General features: G+C 46.3%; 1 protein-coding gene across 1 annotated transcript in view; it reads right to left on the minus strand.

Annotated features, from left to right (window-relative positions):
• The window catches only part of GALNT13 (polypeptide N-acetylgalactosaminyltransferase 13), a 98,027-nt gene that overhangs the window by 46,943 nt on the left and 33,443 nt on the right, over positions 1-17,641 (minus strand). The window contains exons 3-6 of the mRNA XM_086750694.1: positions 16,678-16,846; positions 3,911-4,077; positions 2,487-2,694; positions 1,287-1,457 (exon numbers count right to left, since the gene is read on the minus strand). Coding sequence (XP_086606820.1) covers positions 1,287-1,457; positions 2,487-2,694; positions 3,911-4,077; positions 16,678-16,846 — 715 coding nt within the window. The remainder of the gene's footprint in view (positions 1-1,286; positions 1,458-2,486; positions 2,695-3,910; positions 4,078-16,677; positions 16,847-17,641) is intronic.

A 17,641-nucleotide genomic window follows, 5' to 3' on the forward strand; every position in this document is an offset into this window, starting at 1 on the left:
AAAAAGAAGAAAAAAAAAAAAGAAGAAGAAAAAAAGAAAATAAGAACTGGCATCTGCATGCCTTTGAAACTCCCTGTGCCTGGGAACGGATTTGCCGTGGGACAGTCAGGATAAACGGAGACAGCGAGCGACGTGGTGAGAGCAGCAGCCAGCGTGGCGCGCGGCTCTGCAGCTCGTTAGGGTAATTAGCCCTACTGATTTTAACGCACACCTCAGCTGCCATGAGACAGCTGCTGGCAGACCTCCCAGCTGCGTGGTAACATCCTAGATCACGGGAAAACAGTTCTCAAAAATCGCTGCTAGCGCCAGGGTCCGCTCCTGCTCCTGGGGACCCTGCTTGCTTTTCCTCAGACCATTTATTGAGAAAAAAAAATCTAAAAAAAAAATGAAGCTTTTCCCTGACTCCAGGCTGTGAGGGACCAGCAATGACAGATTTTAGCCATTTTTTGGTACGAGTGACTTTGCAAGGCTGCTCTCTGCCTTACCTGGACACGTTTCGCAAAGCTGGGCTGTGGCTGCATGCAGGACTGGAATTCTGTCTGCTTCAGCACGTCTCTCAGACAGCTCTGAAGCCATTACATCCACTTGGGAAAGCTTTTTTTTTGGCTGCCTTTTTTTTTTTTTTTTTAAATAAACTTTTCCTGAAGACCACAAAAGCTATTAGAGCTGAACAAATAACCCATTGCAAGTAATGTATTCAATTTGTTCTCTTTCAGCTTCATTGGAAACTTTTCTAGAGGTTTTGTTACGGTCTGTGGTTGGAGAAATTAAATGAAAGGGGTCAGGAAGGATCGCGGGAATTCAGGACACACTCTTAGATCACTTTTGACTCCGCGTGCACAGTCATCAATTTTATTTTGTGGGCAATAAAAGCATGCGTTTTAAGCGTGAATCACCATAACCGAATGCTTGGGTTAAAATGTTTTAAAATATGCGTATTTCAGAAATACGTTCTAAAATTCGCCTTAAATTATGAAAAAAACTAAGCCCTGTAAACACAAGGCCAACGGGCTACTTGCAGAAACCAAACAGAGGGAACGTAAAAAGCAGGCAATATTCCGAATTACTGAATGTTGGAAAAGACATGAGTGTTCTCAGCTCTGATAAGCACCTAGCAGCGCTGAGGACAGGTCAGCTTTTGGTCTCCTCTGCCCTGAGCAGTGCGCCACATCTATCTGACCCGCGCTCTCTGCTACTGCAGCAAGATCTCAGGTTTTTAGCACTATTATCTACACAACGGCACGGCGGAGTTGGACAGCACAGCGCTCTGCGTTCACCCTCCTCACCTCACGGGCAAGGTCCTGTCTCCTTTCCTCCTGTCCATCTCTCTCTGGGGAACCGGATACCAGCGGAAGTTCAGTTTCCAGTTAAACCCTCCGTAAGTCATATCCGATCCAGCCATGTATTCAAACGTGTCATCGCTGATCACATCAATAATCGGGCAGACAACGGTTTTCCTGTAAGAAAAAAAAAAAAAAAAATCAGCGTTTTAAAAATAAAACATTTTTTCATGGTAGTATGCTGAATATTGCACTTGTTTTGAGTCGTCTCTGCATGAAACACCATTTACCACCAGCGTGGGCTACACCATGTTAACAAATTCTCCTTGCTCCTGACATCACATGCAGTTTTCCTGCACGCATTTCCTTGCCTTGTCCCTGGAAACATCCCAGGCCAGGCTGGACGGGGCTGTGAGCAACATGATCTGGTTGGAGATGTCCCTGCTCCTGGCAGGGGGGTTGGACTGGGTGGGCTTTAAAGGTCCCTTCCCACCCAAACCCTTCTGGGATTCCACGAAAAGACTGATGGCGTATAAAACAGAGAATAAATCCCATCTCCTGTGTGTGCACTCAGCCAGGATGGTGCTGCCCACGCGTGTGCAGCTGCTCCTCCATTGAGCAGGGCAAGGACATCGGCTGCTGCGACCCTGCCAGGGAGGACGGCATGGTTTTTGGGGCCTCTACGCACTTAGGCACAAAAAGGGGAAAATTGCATTGTCTAGTGAATTTTTCTTAAAAAAGAAAAAAGGAGGGGGAAAAAAAAAAGGACAAACGGAGGAGGGGAAAAAAAAAAAGAAAAAAAAAAAAAAGAAAAAAGAGTGCAAACTCCACAGTGTTGGAGGTCACACAGACAAAAAGTCGTGCCTGGTAAAAAGAAGGGAGAAAGGTGGTCATCAGGGTGGGAGACACCCAGACCTCGTTAAAGCAAACGGCACGAGCGGCTGTCACTGCTGGCATCGTCATTCTGACTGTCAACAACAGAACTCTGCTCTAAGAATCAACAGCTTGTCGTGTATTTATTTAGAAACTAGATTTTGATACAAATATTAGAGAAGTAAAAATAAAAATAATAATTAATAATAATAATAAAAAAATCTTCATTTTCAGATCAATGAGTTGCTTTCATTTCTATTTCTAGCAGCAGAGCGGAACTGAGGAAGGGCCCGGAGGCCGGTTCCCGCACCCGCGCAGGAGAGCCGCCCTCACCTGTCCTCCTTTACCCTGGCCAGCAGCGGCTCGAGCCAGCCCAGGGTGCACTCGCAGTGCGCGTCCAGGAAGGTTATCACCTGCCCTTTGGAGGCTGCCGCCCCACGGAGCCGCGCGCGGATCAGCCCCGACCGCTGCTCCATCCGAATGATCTTTACAGAGACGTCCAGGTTTTTCACGTAGTTCTCTAACGAGGCCTTCAAAAACTCTGCCAAAGGTAATTCGGGAAAAAAAAAAAAAATAAACAGAAGAAAATCATTATTTTTAGCTACATTCAGTGACTACCGAGGACTCCAAACATAACCGCAGAGTTTATGCATCACGCTCGGCCCTCCAAGGACTGCCACGCGCAAAAACTGCCGCAACACGGGAAATGGATTTTGACATATTTTGAGTTTTTCTGGAGACCGAGCGCTGCACTACGGAGGTTCTCACCGGCACTCTGTGCAGCGCAGCACAGCACACGAGAAACAGCCCATACACACATCTACGAAAATATTACAGAAATTTTAAATAAGCCGTGACCAGTTTCCTTGAAAGAATCCAGCAATCGATAGGGACTGCAAAACAGTTCCACTAATTTGTCTATGGTTAAATACATATAACGCTGGTTTTGATGAATTTCACCATTTGAGCCCTTTAGGAACCCAAAACTTTGCTTTTAGGGAAAATCGTAGTCCCTGGGGCTGAAGCCTTCCTCCACCTGGTCCACAGAAGCATTAAGCCCACTTGTTTCCTGAAGCAGGGAAATCCAGGAGGGTAATTGGAGTTAGCGCTACGCGGGGCGGGAATAAGGGACGGCTTAGCTCGCCCCCTCCATGCCTGAACAGCCGCAGCTGTATGTTGTATTTGCCATTATATACGTTTGGCTACTCCAGGAAAATCTATCATTCCGTCGATTCCATTTCTGGAATGTGATGCGATTCCTTTTCCAGGTAATACCAGTTTTACATACAGGTATAGTTTTCTTCCTAAATTCTGGGTTTAAAATAAAGAAGAGAAAAAGCCAAGACCAAAAGAAATGAACCACAAATACAAGAAATAGAAGGAAATTGGCTCAGTCTGGACACTCAGGAAAATCTGAAATGCAGAACGGGGGGGTTGAGAGACAGCAAGAGGGAGGCAGAGCACGATGCGAGAAAGGACTGTCTTTCACAGGAATACGGAATGGTAAACCACAGCGCAAAAGAGAACTGATGAAATTCTGGATAGGAGCACCATCCACCCACCTTACAACCTGACCACCACCCCTTGGGTCCACTCCTACCCATAAGCGGCCGTGACGGGAGATGCTCGGTGAGAGGCGCGGGTCCGGGTCAGCACCCCCCAAAGGGAGCCGCGCCTCACAGCCCCTCCGCAGGGTCCTCAGACAAAGGCGGTGTTCCAACAGCACACGGAATGAGCCCGCTCTGCCCTCAGCCTACCTCTCTCGCTGGCGTCGTCCACCAGGATGATTTCCGAAAGCAGGCGGTGCGGCGAGCGATTGATAACGCTGTAGACGGTCCGCAGCAGGGTACTCCAGGCCTCGTTGTGAAACACGATGACGACGCTTGTGTTGGGCAGCTTGTCGGGGTAGACTTTGGTCTTGCACCTTCCAAAAAAGTACAGAAAGAACAGAGAAGGAAAGGGAGGTTAATTGTTAAGAATATCCTAAAGAGCTCTACCAACGGGACAGGCTTCAAGCCTGTGGAGCAGGACATGTTTCAAACCCGCTACCGATGTCTTCAGGTTCCCAAGCCAGAAGGCAGAGGGAATTTCAAATTCTGTTTTCTTGCTAAGGAAACACAGCAGAATATCTAGAGGAACGCGCGCCACTGCGTATGCAGCTCCCTCAGACCCCACGACGGACTTGCTATGCCGAGAAATTGTCATCCAAAAGTAGCCTCAGCATCAACGCAACCCGACATTGCAAAACTCTTAGCTGCGCGCGGGACACGAGGCAATTCACATACAGTGTATTGAGCGGTTACAGGCCAAACAAGTCTTTTATTGAGACAAATCCCAAACGCTATGGCTTGAAGTAACAGCCTCCGAAACCTTCTAATCTGTGGCGGTTTCTCAACAAGAAGAAAAAAATTACTATTTCACAGAACACTCTACAAGCCCATTCAATGGAAGAACGAGAGGTCAATAATTTCATCTGTTTCAGGAAAATGTAGAAACTAAGGCAAAGTGAGAATCAGACAGCAAATATTGCTGATTTTGTGGAAGCAAATTAAAGCTATCTGCCTGTTACAAAAGAGAACCCAAAATTCCACATATTGGACACATCTCAAAAATACAAACTTGCCTACATCAACTGGTCAACACAGGTCAAGCCACCTCCTTTAAACACACTTAATGTGGATTTTTAACCATTGTGACCCAAAATAATTTCCCCTTTTTTTTTGGCTATTTGGCTGTTGTATGACTTTCCAGCTCCACTGCGACCCTGGTTGGGATGCCCTTCCGGAAGGGACAGATGAGCACGTACGCACTGTCCTCGGCCGCGTGCACACACACTGGTCCCTGTGTTTTCTGACTGCGACATAGGCAGTGTACCACTTCTCTCTGTGTTATCTGAAGAACAAACCAGTCCCAATACCGTACTGGTTCAGGGGTTGCCTCCTCCTTCCAGAAAACTTCTCTGCCAAGGGAACAAATTAATGAAGTCCCTGGAGAAAAGTCAGCTTGTCCATATAGTTTCTTTCTCAAACATCATCCACCATAACAAAACTTTCTTTAACCTTTTCTTCTCCCTCACTGACACTTAAAGAAAAACAGATAAAATGTCGCTGTGACCACAGCTGTCAGAGTTCAAGGTGAGGAGAGACCACAGACGAATACGGAACATCACCGATTTCTCCGTCACAGGTGAAAGGTTCACGGTGTAACATATATACACAGTGACCTATACATATACACACATCTATATGCAATATGTGTATATAGAGAGACATACAAGTCACTGCTAACCAGATCTGACAGCAGAAAGTCCAATGATAGTGACTACATATATTAAAATATATATACACACACACACACACGTCCCAGTCTTGACATCAACTTGAGGAGGACCACCTCAGCCTGCTGGCAGCCACCCCACCTTCCCACTCTCAGCGATCTAATTAATTATAGAATACTGGTGGAGCACTGTCCCAGGTTGCCCAGAGAGGCGGTGGATGCCCCATCCCTGGAAACATCCCAGGCCAGGTTGGCCGGGGCTGTGAGCAACCTGATCTGGTTGGAGATGTCCCTGCTCCTTGCGGGGGGGTTGGACTGGGTGGGCCTGAAAGGTCCCTTCCCACCCAAACCTTTCTGTGTCCAAAAAAAGACATTTTTAATTTATTTCCTCCCAAGGCACAGCAGAAGTTTTCCTCCCTGCACAGTTGCCCTTGCAAGGTGTCTTGTGTCAACCCTGGCATCTGAAAGATATCAAAGACTGAAAAACAGAAAGGCTGTTGTACAAAGCTCAGTGCTCTTCACGTTCAGAGTTGTTTTCCAGAGCTTAACATCACACTTCAAAGGATACACAAAGCTGTAATAAATTCTGCTTGTCCTGTATGTCACAACAGTCCTTTTCATTACATTTAAAACACACAAAAGTTTGGAAATCAGAAGAGAACTACTACATAAGATTATATTTTAAAATATTCAGAAATGAGCATCGGTGAAATGAGACAAGGAAGAAAGGACATTTCCTTGTTTGCGGTTTAACACTAACTTTGTGGTGCGAACGGAACATTAAGGAACAGAACGTTTATCACCAGGTAGCATTGCCAGGATTTTCAGTCCTGTAACTACGGTTCCTTTGATTCTCCAGGGTATCTTACTGTACCCAGAGCAGCTCGGGGCTAGAGGAGCTGAGGACACCCACGAAGAGGTCGTGCGCCCTAGGTTTTGCAGCAGACCCATCTAAATTACCATAAATCTGGTGATAAAAACCCATGGGCAGCATCCTTTCTGTATGTCCTCCTCCAGAATTTTCACAGTGACTCCATACCAGACATCGTACTGTAACGTGAGGAATCCTTCCCTTTTTAGTACATTTGCCTCTATAGACATCGAAAGACTCTGCTGTACGTCCCTCCTTGGTCTCACAGACAACTACAGGTGCGATTACCCTCTCCGGAAGGGGATTATTCCATGTCCAAATCAGCTCCTTCTGTATGTCTGCTACGCGTAGCTCCCCAGGCACACCAAGCACTGTACGGGGATATCCGCTCAGAGACTATTTTGGGGTCATTAATATTTGCCATATCAACTTCTATCGTGCACAGACAAGAAGTCATTAGAGCTCGTTAACTGATGAGTGTAACACAGCTGGCTCCTGCGCTGCTCGTTGGGATGAGTCAAACCCTCCAGAACCATCGCTCCCATGATGAAAACATTTATTGCTTGAATTAAACAAAAAAAACGTCCTTAGCTTGTTGACGCAACTAGCTAACAGCAGAAAGCTCTCCCACTGACGAGGCACAGTGCTCCACGTGCACATGTGCCGTTGTGCCAGGTCCCACTTCAGCATCTCCCACAAACAGCATCGGCACCAAGGGAACCCTCCACATCCAGCTCGGCAGCTGAAGATGATGGGGATGAAGTAGGGAAGCAAGCAGGGGATACAGCGACGGAAACCCCGCGTGGCAGCTGAGGCTGCTCTGAACGGGAAGGTTGTGCTTTCACCAACGCGCCTTTGCTCGCTGCTGGAAGCAAGACCTTGATTAGTTTTCACTCAACTCGCTCAAAGCAATTTTCACGAGCATTCAATTCACTTCAAAAGTTAAACAACAAAAATCAGCAATGACACAGCCACGCAGTGGGTGTATAATCGCTGTTCCCGCTCTTAACCTAATTCCCACGGCCGTTTACAAGACGTGCGACGGAAAACAATCACAATCCATACAAACGTGAGTAATTTTCACCCTGCTCCCCACCTCACTGCTGGCTGCGTATCGCCATGCTCTGAACCCATCACACCTGTCCACGGGCTGATTCACGTCTTGAAGATGCCCCAAGCCCAGCTCTTGGCCAGCTTTTCCATGCGGTCAGAGAGCGAACGCAGCGCAGGGAGGGCCGGGGAGGTGCAGGAGGAGGCGTGAGACCATCGGAGAAGGGCACGGCTGGGAGAGACCCTCTCACCTCCCTTGTCTGAAAGGATGGTGACTCGCATTGAATTTTCCAATCCACAAATACACCACGCGCTGAAGAAGGGATAAATAAGTCATCTGCTCCTCACACGCTACCAGAGAGAAGGCCCCCCTCTCCGCCACCCCTGCGCTACGTACAACGCATGCTGATTGCTCAATACACACCGAAACTGGAAATAATTTCCCAGAAACGTTGGTTTTCCTCACGCAGTCATCAGATGTCACGGTATGAATACACATGAAGTAAATACAGCTGTTTAAATGTGAGAAAAACACATTTTCTGAGATCAGTAACATGGAAACAGAGCGAGACTGCCTATTTACCACCCTGCCCACCGGCTGCCTGCAAACTACGCGAGCGTGAAGGGCTGCACGGGGATTTTATCCCTTCCAGAATTGTGCTGAAGCTCTCAGGGGAAAAAACTCAAGGCAAAAGATCACGCATGAAAACAAAGTATTTGGAGGGAAAAAAAAAAAGAGAATATAACTATTGCATACTATTTATTACATAGTATTTTTAATATGATCAATTTGGAAACATATAGAATTGTGTTAAATATTTGTAGTTTTTATGACTTGAGGTATTTTCATGATTATTCAGTCATTACCTTTTACTGCTCTGCTTTCGTGAAAATAAAAACGCCTCTGTGGCCGCAGGGCAGAATGACCAGCCTTTGGGGTTTTAGTCCCACGGAAGGCAAAGCAAGGCAGCGGTGTTGCAGAGGATCCTGATTCTTCTGATCTTGAACTGCATTTAAAAACGCAAGGAAAGCTGCACTTAATTTTAAAACACACTCTGGCAAAACATGAGGAAAGTAGAGTTCTGCCAGAACTGCATCCACATTGTCTTATTGAATTTCATCCTATCAAAATATTTCGATGCTAACCAATTTTTGTACCCAGCAGACGATGGATGCGAAAATATCTAATGCACACTGTTCTCTGGTGTTCCATTTCAGGGTGCAAATAGGTTTGCCGTTTGTAGGAGCAAGCACCCTTCACTCACAGCTATCGCTGCTCGTAAAGCTTCGGGTACAGCCTCGAACGTCAGCTCTTCCTTGGGAATTTTCAATCCCAAACTCCACGTTAATGTTTTAGGAGTTACGTCAGCTCAAAGCTCTTTTTACGTTTGAGAACCCCGTAATACAGTGCAGTACTATTAGGAGCAAACATGGCGCAGAGGGGACTATTTCTTTTTCAGACAACTATACTAGAGGCTTCTTTGTAATTTCTCCACTTTTTCCAACAAAAATCCAAGATCCGTACCAGAAATTACCGATGAGATCAGATACGGCTTTCTGGGAGGTTTTTTGACTGTTATTGCTGTTCCATTTCCAGCGCCATTTTTCACTGCATCATCGCTGAATCTGCCTTGAAATTCCCCAAGCTAACCTCAAACTTACCCAACTTGTTAAAAATATTTTGAAAAATGTTTTAACAAGTTTCAACTTTGAATCCCCAATATCGAATGGCCCATTTCATAAATCCACCAGGATTAGCACTGTCCTGTAAAGCAATTCCAGAGCAGTCAGTCAGGAGAATTCTGGAAGCCTCCAGAGACAGTTTTCAGAAATCAAAGTGCTTTTTTTCAGCCTGCACACACTAACACATAAATTACTGGGAAGTTATTAATTTTTTTTTACTGCATTCTTACTCGCAACAATAATGCACAAATTTTTAACGGAGTTTACAGGATAAGGCAGAGAGCAGCCAGTTCCTCTGAACAAACGACCATCACCAAGCTGGAGGACAGCTTCCATTGGGGAGGACAAAGAACAGGCGCACAGATTACCCGTACAGGCTTACTTCCTGACATTCTCACAACTATTTCCGATTACTTCTTTGCAACAACGTGAATTTTCTCTACATGCCACAGGCAGTCTCAAAAAACAAGACCACGCTGCCAGCAGAGCGGGACAGATACTGAAAACCCGAAGTTGCCCGTGTTAGATCCACCGTGACCAGCCAGAGCAGAACAGACGCCCACCTGGGTGGTGACCAGAGCTTCTGCAGGGCCAGGACTGCCTCTGACAGATGCTTTTAACTGCTCCTCATTTCTGCTTGGAGTGAATTAGGATACACCCTGCAACGCCGAAGCTGGCTACGCACCTGCTGACAAAAGCTGAACCAAGGATCTCTTGGTAGAGCAGTGGCCCAGGCTGCCCAGAGAGGCGGTGGATGCCCCATCCCTGGAAACATCCCAGGCCAGGTTGGCCGGGGCTCTGAGCAACCTGATCCGGTTGGAGATGTCCCCGCTCCTGGCAGGGGGGTTGGGCTGGGTGGGCTTTAACGGCCCCTTCCAGCCCCAAACCCTTCTGGGATTCTATATTTCTATCTGGTGGCAGAAGAATCATCTGACAGGTTGCATGGCTGAGATGGAGTTTGCTTGCCTCTGCCCATCCTCTTAAAAGAAAAAAGAAGCATTAACAACATGTTTTAATCATTAAGCACTCTTGTCTTCGTAAAGAATCTATGAGTAGTTTTTCTTGCTGCTGAACATAATTTTGTAGCATCTTCTCACTTCTCAGTTGACTCTAGAGACTCATTCCCACATCTCCCTTACAGGCAGGCGTAAAAGCTGAACTTTGTTCCTCACAACAACCCGCTGCACCGCCAGCAGCCCCCACAGCAACCAGGCGTTTCTGAGCCTTGACTCGCCAGGCAAAGGGGACGGCTCTACACGAAGGAAGCAATTTCATGCTTGAACAGCCTTGCGCTGTTAAACCAGAAAATTGAGTTACAGTCACTTCACCGGGCGGACTCTGCTGCCAGCGAGGGTTGGGATCGGCCTGCGGGTACATGGGAGAACTGTCCGGGGATGAGTAGAACTGGCAGAAGATCGATCTAACAAAAATATGAGTGTTTTCTGTTCATATACTACATATTTCCCCAAAATGCATACCATGTGAGGACTAAATACCTAAAGGTTCAATCCATCATTGGTACATTACTTAAGATATTTATGGGAAAACTGGGAAGGTGCTTATCCTTGCAATGTGGATAACCTTGACGTACTTCAAGAATGTGAACTAGCCACATGTTTTTAAAAGATGGGTAAGCCATGCACTGGAAGTCACTGGAAGCCATAAATAAAGGAAACAAAAATCTCTCCTTGAGATCAATTTTTCTATAAAACAAAGCCACTCTTCACACGTAGTAGAATGATATTTTGGAGCCCTCTCTGGTAAGGCCACTATCCCAAGCTGACAGCAGTCAGCTGAAACTGAACTGAAATTTGTTTTCAACTATTTTAACACTAAGTAAGGAGCTGACAACTTCTATTCTACAACCGTATCTCCTCACATTAACTGCCCTACTCTAAAGCAGACTACAGTCCACTTGAAACAGCACGTCAACAAGAAGCAAGTCTGTCTTCCTGGAAACCAAACTCTTCGGAAGCTCTCTGAACAAAGGACATCTTCACAGATCCATGTGTATCAATGTCTACAAACAGATGCCAGTACTGAGTCTAAAGAACTAGCTAGGTCAACAGCCAAAACCTTTTATCCAGCCTCCAGACACAATCCCTCCTCCCCAGCAGCATTTCTGCTCCTTGGGTACACCTCCAGACGTAGAGCGACCCAGACCCTCCCATGGAGACACGCTCCACCAGCTCTCCAGTGCCAGGCAGAGAGCAGAGGACCACCCTGTCTCAAAGCTATGACACACTACATTTTGAATTTTAGGAGCAACCCGGGAAGAACCCCGTGGCAGTTGCCATTGCTTTGGTAGTACGGGGGTTGGAGACGTCCCCACTCCTTGCAGGGGGGCTGGAGTGGGTGGGCTTTACAGGTCCCTTCCCACCCAAACAGTTCTGTGATTCTAAAAAGCAACAAAGAGGAAGTAGCAACAAATTTTAATTGTACCTTTTGTTATATGAAAGTACAGATGAAAGACTCACAAAACCAGTTCAGAAGCCATCTGTTGACTCATGAACATATTTTTCTCATTGCTGGAGAAGTATGTATTCACTTATTTTAACAGTCACCGGCTAAGTCACACACTGGGAACTGGTTTGCTCTTACCGAGATCACCTGCACGTAGTTTCTCTCCCTACCGCCACTCACCCTGGGTGATTTTTTCCCCCCTTAACAAGGTGGAATCATTTCTAAACTGTCATTTCAAAGTAATTTCTAGTCCAAACTAATTACTGACTTCTCCCTGAGCCTTCTTGTTCACAGGTGGTTTACAGTTTGTCTACGCGTAACTGTATGTACACAGCAAGATCTTAAAAAACAAATTAGCTTTTAATTATAGGAAGCTGTAAGCAGAGAAACCTGGCAACAAAGGAACTCTTACGCAATAGAAATCAAAAAAAGACTGAAGGTGGATTTCTTCCCTTGCTGGAGAAAATACTTAGAAATAAAATTCAACATTTCTATGTTGAATTAAATAGGGTTTAAGGTTTAATCAATAGCTGCTTCAGATTAGACCTGACACTGATTAAAGTCTCCAGGAACAGAGACACGACGGGACTTGGCCACACTGCTGCGTTACAGCCGACGGGAGGTGGATTTTGGGAGAAGGACGAGATCAGACAGGTGCCTTATTTCACAAACCTGTAAAGGGAACTTCTCACTAGCCAGCAACCAACCCAGCCTTCCTTGTCTTCCTGCAATTCATAGAATGAAATTGTTTTTTAGAGATCTAACATTTTTCCTTAGGAAAAAAAAAGTCTCTCTCATCTTAGAATCACAGGAGGGTGGGAAGGGCCCGTTAAAGCCCACGCAGTCCAACCCCCTGCCAGGAGCAGGGACATCTCCAACCAGATCAGGTTGCTCAGAGCCCCGTCCAACCTGGCCTGGAATGTTTCCAGGGATGGGGCATCCACCGCCTCTCTGGGCAACCTGGGACACTGCTCTACCAACCTCAGCGTAAAAAATTTTTTCCTAATATCCGATCTAAATCTACCTCCCTCCCTCTCTCTTGAAACCGTGACCCCTCGTCCTGTCACAGCAGGCCCTGCTGAAGAGTCTCTCCCCACCTTTCCTGCAGCCCCCTTTGGGCACTGGGAGCCGCTCTCAGGAGCCTCCTCTTCTCCAGGCTGAACACACACGAGTACTGTGGTTGCAGTGTAAATCCAGAACTAGCTCACAGCCATCAAATATTTAATCAGAAACAGAGTCACAAAAGGTTTCAGGAGCTCTTTGCATGCTAACGTCAAAAAACCTAAGATTCTCTCAGATTTTTTCCCCCATGAATATGTGTTTCTCATTCAGACTCTGATGCCGTTCACACCCCCCTCCATTTGCCAGGGCCCTACTTTGATCATTCGGAGGCACAACAGCAGCGAGGATCCCGACGGCGAGAGCCCTGGCGCCCTGCCGCTGAGGCCTACGTGGGGGAGAGCGGAAAGGCGCGACGAGCACCGCCGATCCTCGCTCCCGGTCTGTACGCTGGCGCCTGACTCCCAGGAGGAGACGCAGAGCGCTACGTAGACAGCGGCAGCCGTGGCACAGCGAGAGAAACCCGCGCACCCGCGTCAGGATGGGATCAAGCTGCCTGCCCGAGTAAAAAGGGAGCGAGGAGCCAAGAGGGAAAAGGAATGGGGAAGGCCAGAACAGGAACAGAACGGGAATGGATTAATTTTACACATATACATATAAAATATATCTATAAATACCCCCCAACAATGAAAAAGCTACTGTGTCAGCGCACTACTTCCCTTTCCCTGCCCTCTTCCCATCGACTGCCAACAAATACACCGCAGTAACTGAAGAACGAATTTCTAGACTGAGAAATTACAGCAAGCCACCTCTTTTTCTTGGGCTGTTTGCTTCTTACGAGCATTCTTACATCTACTTGTAGACATTCATTTGCTACATAGATGTGATATTATAACGCACAAATCTAGATCACTTTCGTAGAGATACAAAGGCAGTGGGAAACCTCACCAGGCGATGACAGTTCACATTTAGGATTAAATCCCCGTTGAAAATCACAAAACCTTCTAAACGCAGGACTGATGGGTAAGCTGAGGTTTTATGTCATTGAAGACAGGGTGTGAGAAGTTGGACACGTCATTGTCTGCTTTAAGCCTACACTTGACACCACCGGGAACAAGAAGAGGACATCACGGAGGAGAAGGCTTTTCCAACACCTCAACCTTAAACCGGCGCAAGAATGGAAGTCGCCGCATCCATCAGGGACAGGGAAGAGGAGCAGTGCTCAGGCGTTCCATCCCAGGAGACCCCCGCACAACCCTGGCACCACGTGAATCCCTTTCATGGCTTGCGCAGGCCAAGACTGCGAATGGATGGCACGGCAGAGGTTCAGAGGAACGCCAAAACGTCACTTAGACGCAGCAAAACATTGACATGTGATAGAGACAACAAACAGGTCAAGTCGCGCCACGAGTGGATTAGTCCTGGATAAGTGCCCTTCACTCCCCGAACCCCAGCATCGCCACAGGAGTGAGAGCCGCCCGGCCGCTCCCGCTCCCCTCGGCCGCTGCCCTACAACAGCCGACCCTACCCCCACGACCTTCCAGCAGCGTTTCGTCTCTCTGGTCTCCAGTTTTCCGCTGCATTGAGTGCAGCAGCTTCACAGCCAATACAGGCACTAACACACCTACGCCTCGCTAACACTGATCTTGTCATCAGCTAACAATTACTCATAACGCAGCAGTACCCACACTACACCGGTTATTACAAATTTCCCACTAGCTCTCACGTCCAGCAAGAACTTTCTTTTTTTTCCCCTATTCATCTAATTTTGCCACAGAAAACCTGGCCTCTGAAAGGAAAGCCTGCGTTTATAATCATAGAATCATAGAATGGTTAGGGTTGGAAGGGACCTTCAAAGGTCATCTAGTCCAACCCCCCTGCCAGGAGCAGGGACATCTCCAACCGGATCAGGTTGCTCAGAGCCTCATCCAACCTGGCCTTGAACGTTTCCAGGGATGGGGCATCCACCACCTCTCTGGGCAACCTGTTCCAGTGTTCTATAACCCGCATCGTAAAAAATTTTTTCCTAATTTCTAATCTAAATCTACCCCCCTCTATTTTAAAACCATTATCCCTCGTCCTATCGCAACAGGCCCTACTAAACAGCCTCTCCCCATCTTTCTTGTAGGCCCCCTTTGGGCACTGGAAGACCGCTATCAGGTCTCCCCGGAGCCTCCTCTTCTCCAGGCTGAACAGCCCCAGCTCTCTCAGCCTGTCCTCATAAGAGAGGTGCTCCAGCCCTTTTATCATCTTCGTGGCCCTCCTCTGGACCCTTTCCAACTGGTCCATGTCCTTGTTCTGGGGGCTCCAGAGCTGGACGCAGTACTCCAGGTGGGGTCTCACCAGGGCAGAGCAGAGGGAGAGAATCACCTCCCTCGACCTGCTGGCCACACTCCTCTTGATGCAGCCCAGGATGCGGTTGGCCTTCTGGGCTGCAAGGGCGCATTGCCCACTCATGTTGAACCTCTCGTCTACCAACACTCCCAGGTCTTTCTCCTCAGGGCTGCTCTCGATCCATAATATGAGAGCACAGTTAGACACCCAGTTTAAATCGGATGCCTCTGTCTCCCATGTCAGTAAAAACATCCTTCTGTCATACACTAAATATGTTAACCATGAAATCATATTCTTCCTTAACAGCAAAGCATTATAAATTGGCTTTCACAACAATTCAATAATCCTTAAAGAATGAATATGTACAGAAAGCATTTGTCTGAAGAGGAAAACGAGGAAATACTTTTTTTTTCCCCCCTAAATCCCATACTACTTTCTGCCCTTTCAACAACGAATACAAAACTCCTTTCCATCAGGAAAACGCAGTCAGGCAGATTTCTCTCAGCGTTAAACGGCTCGTCTCCCTCCACCGGAGCGCAACTGTTCGTTAAGTGGAACGCTTTACCTGGTTTTCCGGTACGCGCTCGCTCTCCCACACGCGAGCTTTCCAAAACCCGTTATTTGCAAGCATTTACAAATCAAGTCCAGGAGAAAAAAAGCGTTTATTTTATTTGAAATTTCATGGGAACCTGAAGGATTTAATTTCAAACAAAGCACAATAAGGAAGATCTCAGCTAAGTGACAAGTCAGCTTATGAAGCAAAAGTAATGGAGATTTTAGAAGATCTGACCACTTGTATATATTTAGCTGTGCTTGTATTTCTCTAAATTTGTATTTGTTACAAGCTGCAATACCTGTAAATCAGATTGTTCATGCAGCAGAAGGAGAACAGGGCAAAAAAATTGAATTGGAGAAAGGTAAAATTCAATCAACACTAGGTTTCTATGAAAATCAACTGGAAAAAAAATTACCGCCTCTAAAAATTTCCTTCCAAAAGCGTGTTAGTTTGGATAATCCTCCACGCCTGCAATTCTATTAGGGATTCATAGGGAATGTCCCTTTATGGGAAGGTTTCAAGTTAAATAAAATGGGCTTGATGATAGCCTTCTCCATCAGCTAGCTTTAACGCTGCTACTGGGAGAGAGGAGGAAATTCTCTGACTGCTGAAAACACAAGCCCACTGCTGTGACTGGAAAAAATTAATCTGTAAATTCCAAATAAAAAGAATTCAATGGACTTGGCGAAACACTCCCTGAAGCTACTCCACAGTCTCAAAGTCACCACACAAACTTCAGGCTTCACTCAAAAGTAATGACTGTAAGTTACCAGACTTCAAAACAAAACAAAACCCCAAAAACCCCAACGACAAAATCTTCCTCAAGTTTTTATATTGCTGCAAACATTCTGAAAGGTGTTCTATGAAATTCTGATTATTCCAGAAATTTCTACGGCTAAAACTACAAGAAAGCCACATCCTGCAGGTAGCTTTTGGTATTGGTAGCATTTTCTCCTTATCAGCATTAAAATGTCCATTTAAATTAATTATGAAGATTTTAAAGTAGGCACTGATATTTTTATCATTTTAAAAACTTAGAAATAAAGTTTTCCCTGAAGAAAAACTATTTCAACGATTCCAGGTGCCAAGACGCACAGGAGGACATTTTGTTATGTGCCGCAATGTGAACTGGCTGCTCTCAGTTGACGATATTTCAGCTGTTCACAAAACAAATCACGCAGGATAACGACGTTTGCGACGCAGTAACTCTTTTCCTCAGCGATCAGACTCACCCATCCAGTCTCACGTCCGGCAAACTCCGGTTGAGGGCAATCAGGTCACTGGCCATCAGGTTAAACTGGTTGATTTTGAAGAGCTCCTTCATCTTCTCCTGCTCGTCCTTGGGAATGAGCACAGCCTTCCCCATCTCTCCGGGCCCCTCTTGGTTTCGAGAGATGACAGCTGTAACGCAAGAGAGCGGAAGCCAACTTTTAGCGCCTGGCCGGCAGTTTTATCCCGCGCCGACGGGGTTCCCCAATTTTGGGTGTTCATCAACAAACATTAAAAAAAAAAAACCTAGCAACTCCCCACAATTTTCTCTGTGCTCCACTGTGAGGTTTTTTTCTCCACCTGGATCTGAATTTATATCTAGCTCCTTTCTGAGATGATTAAGAACCCCAGATTTGGTCTCTGGCAGCTTTTGGTTGTAGGCAGGATGACGGTAATGACTATTTGCAAGAGATGGACACCAGGATTACGCAGCACAGCACCTGATTCTCCGTCAGATTCTGCAGAGAGGAAAGGTTTGGAAAAAAAATAAATCTATCCTGAAAAATACAGTATCCAAACTCCGATAGAGTATATTTTACTTTTTACTTTTATTAGAGACCAGTTTTGAGAAATATTCGTACAGTCAAATTTCAATTTTAAGGAAAATTGTAGCATCATCTCATTCAAGCACACAAAAACACGATACAGACTGCCTTTTAGGAAACAGTATATGAAAAGAAAGGAAACATCCCATGTATACAAACAATTATAAGTGTTATTCTAAAGCAAAGCTCACCAAAACCCAACAGAAGCGTTATTAGCATCCTTCTCTGACCTCACTGCGCAGCTGAGCAGGAGAGGCCAGTCTCCCTCCCAGCCACTGAGATGGCGTACCAACCAAGAGAACACCACCTGAATTCTTAACTCATCTTACCTTTGCTCTTTAAATCAGCCTCCTGACTGAGGCTGAATAATTAATGCTGATTA

The sequence above is a fragment of the Chlamydotis macqueenii genome, chromosome 6 (assembly GCF_036417535.1).
Source record: "Chlamydotis macqueenii isolate bChlMac1 chromosome 6, bChlMac1.mat, whole genome shotgun sequence".
NCBI lineage: Eukaryota > Metazoa > Chordata > Aves > Otidiformes > Otididae > Chlamydotis > Chlamydotis macqueenii.